Source organism: Heteronotia binoei, chromosome 4 (assembly GCF_032191835.1).
Source record: "Heteronotia binoei isolate CCM8104 ecotype False Entrance Well chromosome 4, APGP_CSIRO_Hbin_v1, whole genome shotgun sequence".
In the NCBI taxonomy this organism is placed as follows: domain Eukaryota; kingdom Metazoa; phylum Chordata; class Lepidosauria; order Squamata; family Gekkonidae; genus Heteronotia; species Heteronotia binoei.
The window spans coordinates 104,064,827-104,081,312 of record NC_083226.1 but is presented as its reverse complement, the minus strand read 5'-3'; the positions used below and the strand labels follow the sequence as shown (position 1 = coordinate 104,081,312).

General features: G+C 40.9%; 1 protein-coding gene across 2 annotated transcripts in view; it reads left to right on the top strand.

Annotated features, from left to right (window-relative positions):
- CAMK4 (calcium/calmodulin dependent protein kinase IV) overlaps nt 1-16,486 on the top strand; it is a 172,230-nt gene that overhangs the window by 98,261 nt on the left and 57,483 nt on the right. For both annotated transcript variants that reach the window (XM_060235614.1, XM_060235613.1), the window contains one exon: nt 1,791-1,863. In XM_060235614.1, coding sequence (XP_060091597.1) covers nt 1,791-1,863 — 73 coding nt within the window. The remainder of the gene's footprint in view (nt 1-1,790; nt 1,864-16,486) is intronic.

Genomic DNA, 16,486 nt, shown 5'->3' with positions numbered 1-16,486 from the left:
TCATTAGCATAACTCATTAGCATATGCTGCCACCCCCCAGCCAAAAGCAACCCAATGCAAGAAAGGAAAGCCCCGGGACAGCTTGGTTTGGCTAGAGATCCAGCCAACCCAAGCAGGCCATGCTCTCCTGGGCTGTCCACCCCCCCAGCCACCCACCATCCAAAATCACATAAGAAGTAGAGAAAGGGTGGTATGAGCTTCTCTAGCGGTTAATGAGAGTTGCTGGAGGTGTGGCAAAGCTCCTGGTGGCTGGCTGGCGGCCCGCTCTCCTAATCCAAGGATTGTTATGCAGCTGCACCTACTATTCAGTGGGTAAGGTAGGTGGGGAGGAAGAGGGGGAACCCTCAGAAAGGTTCAGGAGCTGTTCTCCTGTCAGCTCCCGCTGAATCTAAGGCCTGATGTTAGCTATATATATTTTTGCTTCTCAGAAACATGTTGTGATAACTGATTGTTCTAGATTGTTGTATGGTATCTTCACTGTATTTTGACTATTGTTGTGACATGGAAGCAATCTTTTGCAGGGAGTTCTAGGATTTTAGAATTTTTCTTAATCTGTGGTTTGAAGTCATTTTAATTGATATAGTTATCTTTCTACAACCAGTCAACATCTTTAAGTAATCTGAAAACCAAACAGTATTTCTAGACTTGAGATAAGAGTCTTTATTTTGGCAGTTCTCAAAAACCCTTATTCCAGAACCCCATTGATTTAATGTGACTGCTCCAGATGCCTTCCTTTTAATTATTGTCCTATGAATTGGCGCTCTATGTAGAAGAAGAGATTGGATTTATACCCCGCCCTTTACTACCTGAAGGAGTCTCAGAGCAGTTTACAGTCTCCTTTCCCTTCCCCTCCTTACAACAGACACCCTGTGAGGTAGGTGGAGCTGAGAGAGCTCTCCCAGAATTGCTCTTAAGCCGAACAGCTCTGTGAGAACTTGTGACTAACTTAAGGTCACATCAGCAGGTACATGTGGAGGAGTGGGGAATCATCTTAGCTATTGTCTGTACAAGGAGAAGAGTAACCACAAAATCCAAGCAGTCTGTAGGACTGGTCCTTGCCTACTTTTTCAATGAATTATGGAGCCCAGCCATCCAGATGAGCACAAATGTACTGTAACTCTTCTTTTATTTCTTGCTAGCATGCGTAGACTTCATTTTCAATACCTATTAAGGCGTCAGTCTCATTGTCAATGAGTTTTTCTCTGGTGTATAGAGATGATGTGCCAGAGTTAATAACAGAGCCCAACATCTGGTGCAAGAGTAAATAACAGAGCCAGCTTGGTATACTGGTTAAGAGTAGCAGACTCTAATCTGGAGAACCAGGTTTGATTCCCCACTCCTCCATATGAAGTCCCCTGGTGACCTTAGGCCAGTCATTAGCTCTCTCAGAAATCTCTCAGCCTAACCTACCACACAAGGGTGGGTAGAGGAAGTGAAGGCAATTATATGCTGCTTTGAGACTCCTTAAGGTAGAGGAAAGCTGGGTATAAAAAATTCTCCTCCTCCTCCCATTTCTTATAGCAGCTTTAATTTTAATATTTGTTAGCAGAAATGGATTTCATTTTCACTGCACCTGTGTTAATATAGTGAAAGCTTTTTTAATTTTAGATGAAAATCCTGCATTGTAGGCAGTTTTAGCTATGATCATGGCATTTCTCATTCCATAGAAGACATTGTAAGATGTGCTGATTTGATTTCTTTGGGATTAATTTTTAATGAGGCATTGACACAGGATCATGTGCTCTTGTTTAATCCTTGCATCTAAAATGCATCTTCTGTTTCCTTGACAGGATTGTGGAAAAGGGATATTATAGTGAGCGAGATGCTGCTGATGCTGTGAAACAAATCCTGGAGGCAGTTGCAGTAAGTATCGATTGGTAGTACACACTCAGCTTAGAACAATTGTTCATTTATTTAGAATGATTTAGGTCATCATTAAACATAGCTTGCCTCCAAATCTGGGATTGGTTGTTTATTGTTCCATCTAAAACAGTGCCATCTCTGAGATAAAGCGGCAATGTGCAGCAACATCATCCTTCATCCTGTATACCTAAGTGACAGCTGAAGCCCAACTTCTAAGCCCCTATTCCTTTTTACTTTGGGTCAGAAGTAAAGGAGGAGTTTGGCACCAGCAATTTTAGCTGCTTTGGGTCTATCAAAGCACATTAGTATATTTTGTTCAGAATGAAGATTTAGACAAAAATAAGTATTTATTTGCCTATACAACATAAGGACAATTGAAATTTGTGAATCTTCCTAATTTCATCACTGGCAAAAGTTCAGCTGTAAGCTTGTATTTGGCAGTGTTTTTGCTATACATTAAAGGCAATGTAATGATTATCCAAAGTACAGCCAGTTATCATGTTGTAAAATGACTCTTCAAGACCTTGTTCTGCCAATAGAAATAAGGGATTTATACTGCTGGCATTAGTCTTAAGTTGCTTGAGCTCAATAAAGAGTCTACCTCTTTCCAGCCCTTAACCCACCCAGTCCCTTTTGCCCAGCCCTTAACCCACCCAGTTGCTACCGGTAAACCAATTCTTAGAGGTTTAGTCCAGCTAAAGGTCTGCACCAAGACTCTATTCCCCTTCTATCTCTGAAAAGATCTTAATACCACTTCTGTATCTTGCTGTCTCTTGAAATTGCTACGGAGGGGACCACCCTCTGATGTGAGCTCTCCTGGAGAGTAGGGCTTAACAGCTGCCCCCTTCTTCACACTTCTGATACTTGTGGACTAAACTGGGCTGAATGTGGTTTAAAAAGATGAAATAACACCAGTTTCAGAAAAGAAATTTTATCTTAAAGAATATAAGAAACCAGTGGATTCGGGGGCAGGGGGACAACCAGTTGACTAGCATATGAATCACACAATACTCTAGCATCTGAGCACAGGAAAGGAAATTAAAGATCTTTCTGTCCCTTCATTTATCCCTATGATCTTTTTAAAAAAGAGACAAAATTGAAGACTGAGGTGCATATTTTTCTGAGCCTTGGGCAGGTCATTAAGCTTGCCCATATGTACAGGACAGCAGGGATTTGTTTTAGTTTGCTCCCTCCTTTGTACCTGTGAAGTTGAAGATAGGCCTAATTTGCCTAGTGGGCGAGCCAGCTCTGGCTGTGGCAGTGAAAGTGGGATTTATGGGTGGGAAGAATGTATGGCTTCATCTGGCACCTGAGAACTTTGAAAGAGAAGCCATCCCAGATGTTGTAATTTTCAAAGCTGATTCCTTCTCATTGATAGAGGTATCAGCAAAACAGTGTTCTGTGGCTTCTCAAAATGACCTAACCAGGGTCTCTTGAATTTTGGACCCTATGATATCCCAGGCTCCTCACCTGTAAGTAAGTAGACTTTTGTACATCTAATTTCTGGGTCAGGACAAGCTTTTCTTTCACAATATTGTTGGAGTCAACTGTGTATGTGCCATGGATGTCTGTAGGACACTGAAGCAGGTTTAATAGCTAAGGAAGAGTAGTTTTATCTATGTACTATTGAAGCTTCATGGATATTACTAATAATCCCTTTGTCTTGCATCTTGAATGAATTTAACTCCATGATCAAAACGTTTTATGTGCAATTTTAATTTAAATTGGGTAGTAACGTACAGCTTAGCAGAAGAAGCATTCATATGTAAATGGATAAAATTAAGATTTGGTTACTACAAGATATTAAAACAAATTATCTGGCATTGGCTTGGATCCTAATAGTGCCATCCCTTTTTTTTTTGTATTAGCAATTTATTAGATTAAAATCTACGGTGAACATTAATACAAGTTATCTGGCACATAATTCTATCAATCTACTATACTGTTCATCCGCAATATACAATAGAAAAATTTTCTCCATCCTTATCAGGTATACTCAGAATTCTACTATGATCTATTCAACAGTATTTAATCCCAAGAAGGATTGCACTGTAAATTGCTGTTGCATCAGCATAACAGACGTTCTGCTGACAAAAAAGCATTTATCTAGCTAACTAAAAAGTTGTGAGGTCTTGCATCTCATTTTAATTCCATTGCCTTGGTTATACTACAAATGTCAGGTCATGGAGTGCTAGTATATTATGTTCTGTTCTGTAGGAACGGAAGAATTACAGAACTAATTGATCTTCTGTTGCTCTTTCAATGAAGTTCATTAGAATCCAGTTCATGATATGCTGGTTACAATATGATTCATGCCAAACATATTGAAATGATATATGAGAATCAGCTTTCTGTTCTAAGTTTTCTCTGCCCTGTCACCATTGCCCAGTTAATGAATGGGCACCAGTGTTCCCTCTAAGCTGAGTTAGTGTGAGCTAGCTCAGTTTTCTAGCCTGCGGCTCACACATTTTTGTTTTAGCTCAGGAAAAATGGCCTCAGAGCAAAGTAATTTCTCCAGTAGCTCACAATTTTACTGCCAGTAGCTCACTACTTTTTTCCAATAGCTCACAAAATAAAATTTTTACTCACAAGACTCCACAGCTTAGAGGAAACACTTGTGGGCACTGCCATTGCCTCCTTCCTCTCTCAGCTCTGACCAGCTTCTTTGTTACCTCCTTGCCTTCTTTCACTTCTGGTAGTGGCTGGCTTTGCTGCTACTTTCTTACCTCACTCCTGCCATTTACTGATGCCAAACTCTGCCCCGGTAGTGCATCTTGGGGGTTGCAGTCCCCAAGATGGCAGCTGAAATGTTGCGATGTAGCATTGCAAGGTCTTGTTTGTCTTTAATCTTGGGGGGTTTTTGCATTCTTTTTTTTAATGAAACCTTTAAAAATGATATACAACAAGTGCAGTCAAATATTCACAAAATCTTAACCCTTTAAATCCCCTCTTCCCCCAGACAGAAACCTATAATAACACATCTATACCATTATCCTAGGATCAGATTCAGACGGGCAAAGCTCAAGAGGTAGATTCAACAAGACAATATGATCAAAATTAAAAGCTGCAAAATAAATTCCCTACATAGAGAATACATACTGATGAGTTCAAAAGAGCTCAATTTATAGAATGTATGGAATGCACAGGGTGAACTAACTTCCCAGAAAAGGAAGGGGAAACGGGGAAAACAAACAAACAAAAATATACATGATAAAGCCAAAATACAATAGTAACTCCTTTGGGTGCAAATAGCCCCATTTTTTATGTGTACTCTCGGACCATGTTCAGAATTTGATATTATATGTGGAGAAAGCTGTACAGCTTTAAAAATTATTAATTAAATATATTAATCATTAAATTTAATTTAAATGTTGTATTTAGGCATGGTTCTTCTTCAACTATACAGTAATTAACATGTGGAATTCATTGCCACAGGAAGTGGAGGTGACTAAAAGTACAGACAGCTTCAAGAGGGGATTAGATAAACATATGGAGCAGAGGTCCATAAATGGCCATTAGCCATAAGGTATAGATGGAACACTATGCCTGAGGTAGTGATGCACTATATTCTTGGTTTTTGGAGGGCAACTGTGGGAGGGCTTTGTCATGAGCCCTGATGAGGAGGAGCTGGAAGGGTTAACATACCTGGAAGAGTTGCCAGCCAGTTCCTCGGCTGAACAAACGGAAGCTGGCCCATCAATCACTCTCCAGGCACCAGTGTCAGCTGTTGACCATCAATCTCATCCAAGCTGTTGACAATCAATCTCCTCCAAGCTGTCCTCCTCCCATCTCAAAAGTTCGAAGCAGGCTCTGGAAAGAACTTTCAGAGTGAAGACATGAGGCACGCCGATGCTTCAGATCTCTCAGCCCTGAGTTCTAGCAGAGTCACTTCCACCCAGGGAGCAGGCTGAATGAGACTCCCATATAGCTCCCACCCAGTACCCGGTAACCTTGTGGAAGCAACAAGTCTATTCTCTGACTTGCATCCACGCTCCTTCCTGATCCTGACCTGCTTGATTTCCTTGGCACCCTGACCTTTTGGCTTTTGGAGATTGACTTCTGATTCCGGTTTGTGATTCTGCATTGGTGACTTGGCTCCTGCTTGACTTCCTGGACTTTGACTTTGGACTCCTGCCTGCCTGCACCCTGAGAACGTGACAGGCTTCAGCCCTGATGAAATATGGAATATTATGATCATTTATTTATTGCTTGGAGTAAATTTTGTTTTGTTATGCCTTACAAGGCAGGCAAAGAAGTCCTTGGCTATATAACAAAGAATGAACAGAAATGTTAGTTGGATGTTCAGAATGAACAGAAATGAACAGGATGTTGAATGAACAGAAATGTTAGTTAGTAAAGAACTATCTTTTTGTTCATATTAATTTTGTAGAAATAGTAATTATTGTGTTCCTCTGAATGGTAATAATGTGTGGATATTTCAGCAAACGTTATGGATGAATTTTTAAATGAGCATACTTAAGCAGGGGATGGCCACCTGTCAGCTTTGGAGTATGTACTTTACAGTTATAAGGTCCCAGCTTACAAGCCGAAGTAAACAGTGGGAGGCTACATGACTGTACGTTTACCTTAATAGCAGGCAGCCTCCCATATACACATAGATGTTAAATTGAAGCTGAAATATATATTTCAAATGTTAAGTTTTCTAATTTTGCTGTTCAAATTTTGAGTGAGAAGTTCTGAATTCACAATGTGACATTTTAAAATCTTCAAGAAGCTATGTTTGGCAACAGGAAGCATGAATAAACTTGATTTATTTGAATCTGATTGGAATTCTCATGCTTTCTGTTGTATTTTGATTTTTGATTTTGATTTTTGTAAATGTCAAAGTTATAGTCTCGTAATCTCTCAAATACCAATTGCTACTTTATGTTAGGCTTAATTACAGTCCAGGGCATGTTATCTGTTCATAATAGGTGACAGATAACACTCAATAAGACCTCTCCCAACAACAGTCACTCTGTGAGGTTGGTGGGACTGAGAGATCTCTCAGAGAGCTTGTGGATGACCCAAGATCACACCAGCAGCTGCATGTGGAAGAGTGGGGAATCAAATCTGGTTCTCCCAGATTAGAGTCTTCACACTTTACCACTATGCCAAACTAGCTGGCTGGGGCTGATGGGAGTTGTAGGCAAAAAACATCTGGAGAGCTACTGTTGGCCACTCTACTCTATAGCATGCCATGAAAATAACAAATCCTGTCAAATATCACCTATCGGTTATGAATTTTGTTAGTCACCTGAATCCATTGGTTATGAGATATAGAAAATGTGTATTGCTGGATGTCAAATATCAAATATTTGGAGAATATCTGGCACTTAAACAATCAAAATATGTACAAGAATATTCAGTGTAAAACATTGCAAAGTAGAATTTTGATACTGAGGTACACATTTGTTTTAGATTTATAGGAGAAGCAAAAGTGAGGTAAGTCTCATACTGATGCCTGAAGAATAATTTGTTTCAAATACATTGCCTAATGTATTTTCACCAAATGTCTTCTTGAGGCTGACTGTACATATGAATAAATGCAGAATCCAATCAGTGGGAAAATGCAAAACATGATATTTGATCAATTTTCCTTCATGCTGATCCAACTTACTCTCAGTAATACATGCAGGGTCAAATGCCTTTGTACAGATTGACATTTTGTTTACCTCTTGAGTGCTCAACAGTGAATGATCACAGAATATCATTTAAACCATTCAGACTACCCTAAAATAGGCAGAAAGTGGAGCAAGTTCCATTTAATGATTCACTTCATCCTTTCTGGTCTGAAGCAGCTGTCCACTGCTACAGCCAGGGTGAAAGTGCTAGTAACTGCATAATATCAGTACAGAAGCATCCTGTACTAGACTGTTTTTGGTTGAGGAGGTACAGTGTGTTCCACAACAGACACAGTTAAATATCTTAATGATTTAAGTAACTTTCACTCATTTTCTGCTTGGGTCTTTCTGATTTTATTCATAAGTATATACCTCAATAATGGTATATTGTTCTTTTCATCCCTCTATGGCTTTGAGTTTCCAAGTTTCAGAAGGCTTCTCATTCATTTAATGCTTTCTCACTTTCTCTCTTGCAAATCCTTTCTGCCAGCATATTCTTTGTGTGCTGGCATTTGTGAGCCTCCCTGGACCTGTTTTCATTTTATTGTTTTCATCCATAGGATTGAAGAAGAAAGGTCAGTGATCGAATGCTGAAAATCATTGCAACTGCATTTAAAGTTATTTGGAAGTAGTAGAGACAAACACTCATTCTGGGCCTGGGGGTAGAAGGAGTTGAGTGCATCCAAGGGTCGAGAAAAAAGGTGACGCAGAAGGCTAGAAGAGTCTGGGTGCAGGAGAAAGGAAGGAATATATGGATAAACACAGGGATAAATGTAGGGATAAAAGGGAGGATATACCATATTGGAGGTGTGGGAAGAGGTCAACCAAAGAAAGAGGATTTAGAGGGTAAGTGCTGCTGGTGGAAAGTGGTAATTGTTAAAATAAAGTAACTTCACATTCTGATTCCAAAGAAATTGTCAGTCTTTGGCACTAATTCATTCTTATTTGTCAATATCTAGCTCAAAATAGCTGCCTAGCCACCAAAACTGCAATTTTGTCAGTGCTTCAATATAACTATGTTCAGGGCTGGCCCTAGACTATCTGGTGCCCTAGGCAGCAGTGCTATGGCTCCATCCCCAAGCCCGGCCAGTGAGCCGGGCTCCGGGGAAGCTGCTGCGGCTGCGCAGCTCAGCCTCTCAAGCCCGGCTGGAGAGCAGAGAGGCTGGGGAAGGAAGGAGTCTGTGGCTACAGGGCTATTTTTGAGTTGGAGTGCTCTCTTCCACACAAAAAAGGACCTGGTCATGTGGGGAATGAATGCCTAATTCGCCAAGTGGCAGGGCCAGCCCTGACTTTGCTTAGGAATATGAAGCCCTATTATTTAGTCAGACTGCTGGTCTGTGTTATATACTGTGGTTGACTGTGGTTCCACGGGATATCAGAAAGAGAAAGTCTCTCTCTGACTCTGCCTGAGTGCCTTCAGCTGCAGATTTTAGCATATGAATCCTGTATGCAAAACATAGGCTGGGTCCAGTCTGGTAGTCTGAGGCAACACAGGGACGGCCCCCAGATGGATTAAAAAATCAAGGCATCATCAAGAGTTTTAGCATCAAACTAATTTTGATTGTTTTAATTATAGAATGAGTAATTTTATAAAATGTGTAATTTATAATATATATTGTTTTTAACTGTAGTGATTTTATGTTGTGAGCTGCCCTGAGCCTGCTTTGGCTGGGAGGGCGGGATATAAAATAAATAAATAAGTCCAGACGTGAACATCTGGAGACCATCCCGCTCCTGTACTCACCCCATCTTCCAGCATCATAGAAACACCTGAAAAATCGCCAGGGCGCTTCCCTACCAGGGAGCACCAGGGAAGTGCTGTTCAAGCACTTCAGCAGTCTGACCACTCCTCCAGCTCATGCTGTCCCACCAGCAAGCCGTCTGATCACCCCAGGGGTGCTTCCTCCTCTGCCAGATTTCTTCTGGGATGGGAGGCTGCCGCCCCAAGCTGCTGGCCTGTACCCAGCCATATACTTCATCACAGCCCCTTACTCAGCTCAAGTAAGCTGGGGCAGGGAGAATTGGTGGCAGTTCCATATGTGGTGACTGAAGGCTTATTAGAATGGCCTATCACAGTGCTATCACCGCCATGGAACAGGCTCTAAAAGAGATCTAGCCTAGTTCTGATTATATTTTTTCCCAACATTTATCCACCTAAATTCTAGTCATTTTTTGGTCTCATCACCTTCAGTTCTCTGATGTAGTAGGGAATTGTACATGGGCTGTAGGTTTGGTAGGGTTCTGCTTTAAACCTTTTCCAGCCCTACAGCTCTGTATAAAAAAGTCTCTTGAATCTTATTATTCCACAGTCTTTATAAAAAATTTCTCAAGAAATATAAATCAAGGACCTGTAATATTTGTGGATTGGATCCTGTGTAAAGAGCATGTGGTCCAGTGCCTTACATATCTGTGGTAATATTTGATACTTGAAATAATTGGATAACACTTTGTTTATATTTCTTGTGAACTTTATTATAAAGACTATTGACTGTGGAATAATAAGATTCAAGAGGTGTTTTTTATAACAGAACCTTAGGGCTTGATTTTCAACTTCCTGTCCTGTCCATGTGACTCTCCTAGGATTGCTAAACCTTTTCCATGCAGCCCATTCACCTCTGTCCACTCAAGATTATCTTGGCTCAGGATAGATGTCTCAACAATCCATACACACTAAAGAAGAAGAATTGCAGATTTATACCCCGCCCTTCTCTCTGAATCAGAGACTCAGAGCGGCTTACAATCTCCTTTATTTTCTCCCCCCACAACAAACACCCTGTGAGGTGGGTGGGGCTGAAAGGGTTCTCACAGCAGCTGCCCTTTCAAGGACAACCTCAGCGATAGCTATGGCTAACCCAAGGCCATTCCAGCAGGTGCAAGTGGAGCAGTGGGGAATCAAACCCGGTTCTTCCAGATAAGAGTCCACACACTTAACCGCTACACCAAACCGGCTCTCTTAACACGCACTTAACCACTACACCAAATATACATAAACAGAGGTATTATAGGACATAGCCATTTTTGTTGATTATAAAGACATTACTGGTATTATTTGAAGCCCCACCTGGAAAAGTAACCAAACCATCCAAAGATAAAAGTTGGTTTTGACCCTGTCAGCATAGAAATGCAGTAACAAAAGTATAACTTGGAAAATTCGGTATTGTTTATGTACCCAGTATTCTTAACTGGGACTTCATGGCTTAATTGTAGACATGCAAAACTGAACTTCAAAATCCGTTAACTACATCCTGCTTCAAATGGCATTGTGCCAGCACCATTGTGGTCTGAGTTTAGATATGAGGCAGCATCAGATCAATTTAAATGTACATCCTCTGTAACTCTGCAAATAGTGTTGCTTCCTCAGGAAGTCTTTCATCTGTGAAAGCAAAGATTGCAGTGCTGAAAGTTTAATACACTTGACTTTAGTAAAATCTGTATCAAAAACAGACTTTGTATTTTCAAGATGAGCTATTCAACTCCAATATGTTTTATTCATGACTCTGCATTTTAAATGTCTCTCCCCTTTCTCTTGACCTCTCCCTCTTTTTTAGTATTTTTAGCCATTTCGCAGATATTGTATACAGAATAAACTAAAGCTCAATGTCCTCATAGAGTAGAAAATCACTGACAATAGGATGATGTATTCTTTTTCTACAGGGATTTTTTTAAAAAATTCAGCACCATTTCATCTGCATTTTAAACCTTCAGGTGTATATATTAGTCTGCAAAAGTGAAAACATCACAGGTGGAGGGAGTTGCAGAAATATCTTTTGTGTGCATGTGTGAACATTTCTTTTAACTTAGGGAAGCATCCTGGATCATCTGGATTTTGCTTCATAAATATAAATCTGAAATATTATGCACTTAACCAAAAATTATGGCTGAATTTCTTCTATGGAATATTGCATGCACAGTAGAAAAGCACACATGGAAAATACTTAGGGGTGCTTTACATCATTTGGTTAAGTCCCACTAATTTCAATTGAGATAGATCAAGATGGGTTGCCATGTTAGTCTGTCTGTAGCAGTAGAAAAGACCAAAACCTTTTTCGCACACAGGAAGTGCTGCGGCTTTTGCGTAGCAAACGTAAACTGGGTTTTAGCGGTTTACGTTTGCTATGTGAAAGCCGCGGCACTTCCTGTAACTTCAGCACAGATGGTGGGAAATCCGACCAAATGCTGCGGAAGGAACAGGATTGTGACTGCGAGGTGAGCTGTGTGCGAAAATGGTCCAAGAGTCTAGTAGCATCTTAAAGACTAACAAAATTTGTGGCAGGGTATGAGCTTTAGTGAGTCTCTGCTCACTTCTTCAGGTATCTTTTGCTATTTTCTACTAACTTCAGGGTAAGTCTAAATAGTCCAGGCTAGACCAAGAGCTTGGAAGTTAAGCAGAGTTGGCCATGGTTACTATTTGGATGGAACACCAGGGCTACTATGTAGATCAAGGCAATGGCAAACCACATCCTTGGAAAACCACTGAGGGGGTCACTGTAGGTCAGTTGCAGCTTGATGGCACATAATTATAAATAAACCTGGAGATAGATATCCTGGATAATAGGACAGCAAAGGATGCAGAATCTTTAAACAGCATAAAAGAAGGCAGAGCAAAAGTCATTGAATGCTTGTATAATAATCAGTACAAAATCAGGTGGCAGACCTGCACAGAAAAGGTACAAAACAGTTGATGGGGTTTACACAGCTCAGAGACGCTCCAGGTTTCATGATGGATTTCAAACAGGTCACATTCCATGCAGAACAGCCACTGCTGCTGAATGAATCTAGGAAATGCACACCTAAGCTCTGTAATTTTGAAGCTTTCTAGATTGTGCCAGAGTGTGCTCTGCTTGCTAGCAACTGATGTGACCTTGGCAATGGCATCTAGTCTTCTCCTGCTGATGTTGGTATGAGGGCAATCCTTGTGCTTGGATTTTACCTGGGATGAAGAACAGGAAAAGAATGATTAACACTCCTTCCTAAGGGACAGGGTCTTTGGCTTTGAGGAAGAAAGACAGCCAGGAAGATGTACATATCCAGAAAGCTTGCTATATTAATAAAAGGTATAGAAAGTAAGGAAACCCAGAAAAAATAAACATCATATAGACCCAAGGGATCTATTAGACCATGAGATTCATTACAGCAACTCTTTGGATCTGGTTTTGCAAATCTAAAGCAATTTCTTAAGCCATATGTGACTTTTAATAATAATTAATAGTTCCCACCCCCTGAGAGAGTTCCAGTTGCCAGAGGAGAGCCCATGGTACACATTTCCCCCCCTATCCTATTGTGTCTGGACATTCAGGTGTGTCAGGCTCTGCTGTGCTTCAAAACCTATAAAACATGCTTAGCCAGAAATAATTGTGGAGGGCCAGAGGGAAAAATGAAAATACAGTTATTTAACTCTTTCAAAAGTTGTCATCCATCTTCAGCCTCAAACAGGTATCAGTGGACCAAAATATAAAACATTCATTGTTTGGAAGTGTGACCTTAACCTTAAAGAGTACTTAACTTACAAAGAAACAGGAAGAAATACTAATGGCATCCTTGCATACAAAGGGTTGTTTGATCAATCTTCAGGATGATTTCCCTATGATAATTTAAAATTCTCAGTAAAGCCCATTCTCTCACTTGCTTCTGAACATTAACTAAATAATAAAGGAGACATCATAACAGTACAATGGTCCATGTAAGGCAACACTAATGTTAATTTTATGTGTACAAATCTTGGTATTCTGTCATACAAATTGGCATGCATTACAAACATTTGTAGAGGTGAACTTCATAAATAATGGTGAAAAAGAAAATTGACTTGGCAAGTAAATGGCTCAAGATGTCAAAGGAAGTATAGCAAGGAAGAAGTTTCAGTCATCTAGACAAATTCCAAATCTGAACAACCTTAAAGGATATAGAACATAAGAACATACGAACATAAGAGAAGCCATGTTGGATCAGGCCAATGGCTCATCCAGTCCAACACTCTGTATCACACAGTGGCCAAAATATACACACACACACACACACACACACACTGTGGCTAATAGCCACTGATGGATCTCTGCTCCATATTTTTATCCAATCCCCTCTTGAAGCTGGCTATGCTTGTAGCCGCCACCACCTCCTGTGGCAGTGAATTCCACATGGATAGCAGCTGTCAAATAGAGCTAAAGTTTAGATTAGGACCATGGTGTTTGTGTGCGTGGCATTTAAACCTTACATGACTTTGCCAATCAAAGTTGACCACCATTATTTAATCCTGGAGAGGGGAAAAATGAGACCCTCTTTTTTGCTGAATCTGTTTTCCTTTCTAGGGCTAGGAACAGCAGTTGGTGGAACTGTGGGGGGTGGGGTGGAACCACACACCCACAGTCAGCACCCCAAATAGTAATTAGTCTTTAAAGATGCAGGAAGATTTGATTGCAGATCTCCTCGCTTCTTGCCTGACGGGTTAATACTGCTAATTTTAATTTCCCTTGAAGACAATAATTCTTCCACTGATTCGAGGTTGGGTTCTAAACTTGTAGTTTCAGCCAGCAAATTGTTTCCTTTTTTCTCTCTCTACCTGACTATATCCTCACCATTCCCTGTTCCTTTTCTCCTTCCCACCTACCACCAGCCTTTTTATCTAGCCCCATCTTTAGCTGTATTTATTATTTACTTAATTTATACCTTGCCTTTCTACACAACAAGGACTGAAAGCTGTGTTTCATCTTCATAATTTTCATCTTCTGCGTTTTATCTTCACAACGACCTTTGGAGGTACATTAGACTTCCATGGCAGAGTGGAGAGTCACACCTGGGTCTTGTGACCTTAGTCTGAAACTGACCACTAGACCACTTTGTTCCTCATCCTCTTGGAGAGGAGTGACACATGGAATGCCTCAAGGAACTGTCCTGGGATCTGTTTTGTTCAAAATCTTTATCAATTATTTGGATGAGGGAATAGAGGGAATGCTTATTAAATTTGCAGATGATACTAAATTGGGAGGGGTTGCAAACACAGAAGAAGACAGAAACAGGATACAGGATGACCTTGACAGGCTGGAAAACTGGGCTAAAATCAATAAAATGAATATTAACAGGGATAAATGTAAAGTTCTGCATTTAGGTAGGAAAAATCCAATGCATGGTTATAGGATGGGGGAGACGTCTTAGCAGTAGTAGTATGTGCGAAAAGAATCTAGGGGTCTTAGTAGATCATATGCTGAACATGAGTCAACAGTGTGATGCGGTGGCTAAAAAGGCAAATGCAATTTTGGGCTGTATCAACAGAAGTATAGTGCCCAGATCACGTGATGTGATGGTATTGCTTTACTCTGCTCTGGTAAGACCTCACCTGCAGTATTGCGTTCAGTTTTGGGCACCACATTTTAAGAAGGATATAGACAAGCTGGAACGGGTCCATAGGAGGGCGACAAAGATGGTGAGGGGTCTGGAGACCAAATCCTGTGAGGAAAGGTTGAAGCAGCTGGGGATGTTTAGCCTGGAGAGGAGGCGGCTGAGAGGTGATATGATCGCCATCTTCAAGTACTTGAAGGGCTGTCATATAGAGGATGGTGTGGAATTGTTTTCTGTGGCCCCGGAAGATAGGACCAGAACCAATGGGTTGAAATTAAATCAAATGAGTTTCCAGCTCAACATTAGGAAGAACTTCCTGACGGTTAGAGCAATTCCTCAGTGGAACAGGCTTCCTCGGGAGGTGGTGGGCTCTCCTTCCATGGAGGTTTTAAACAGAGACTAGATAGCCATCTGACAGCAATGATCCTGTGAATTTAGGGGGGAGGTGTTTGTGAGTTTCTTGCATTGTGCAGGGATTGGACTAGATGACCCTAGAGGTACCTTTCAACTCTGTGATTCTATGATTCTAGACCACACTGATGATATTGGATTTATATCCTGCCCTGTACCCTGAATCTTAGAGTCTCAGAGTGGTCACAATCTCCTCTACCCTCCCCCCCACACACAACAGTCCCCCTGTGAGGTATTGGGAAGGAAATGTCTAGTTCAGGGGTGTCAAACATGTGGTCTGGGGGCCAAGTCAGGCCCCCAGAGGGCTCCTATAAAGCCCCAAGCAATTGGTTGTTGTCTGCTTCCCTCTCCCTTGCTTCCTTCTGCATAACAGCTTGCTTTGCAAGGCGTGCTCAGTCACACAGGAACTACAGAGCAAAACTTCCATTTTCTCCATCACCTGAGGCGCCTCCCTTGGAGAGGAACAGGGGTGGAGGGAAGGAGAGCTTGCTTTTCCAGACTCTCTCAATCACACAGCAGAGCTACTGAACCAAGCCCTTTTCCCTTAGCCAATAGAAGGTTAAGTCAGTCGAGGCTTTTCCCCCTCTTGGTCCACTGGGGAAGGAAGGAAAGAGTCAGAGCTTCTTTTACCTGGTTCCCTGGATCCCATGGAAGAAAGAAAGCACCTTTAAGACCAATGAGTGCTAATGTTTTAAGCATGTTTTATTTTATGTTTTTTAGATAAAAATATTTGTGATTCTCTATGCCCCTTATAAAGTTTATATCTCTTCTACCTGACATTACATTTTATGACAAACATGGCCTGGCCCGAAAAGGTCTCATTTATGTCAACTCCAGCCCTCATAACAAATTAGTTCAACACCCCTGGTCTAGTTAAACATGTCAGGGCTTTTAAGTAAATGCAATCAAAACCCTTGGGAAAGCTTGGAGTCTATTTAAAACCACAATCCTAGAAGCTCAGATAAAATATATACCACAAGTTAGGAAAGGCACAAACAGGTATAAGAGAAGGCCTGCATAGTTAACAAACCAAGTAATGGAAGCTGTAAAAGGTAAGAAGGACTCCTTTAAGTGGTGGAAAGTTAGTCCAAGTGAGATTAATAAAAGGGAACACAGGCAGTGGCAAATCAAATGCAAGACTGTGATCAGGCAGGCAAAAAGGGACTATGAGGAGCATATTGCAAAAAACATAAAGACCAACAATAAAAATTTCTTCAAATATATTAAAAACAGGAAACCAGCCAGGGAGGCAGTGGGGC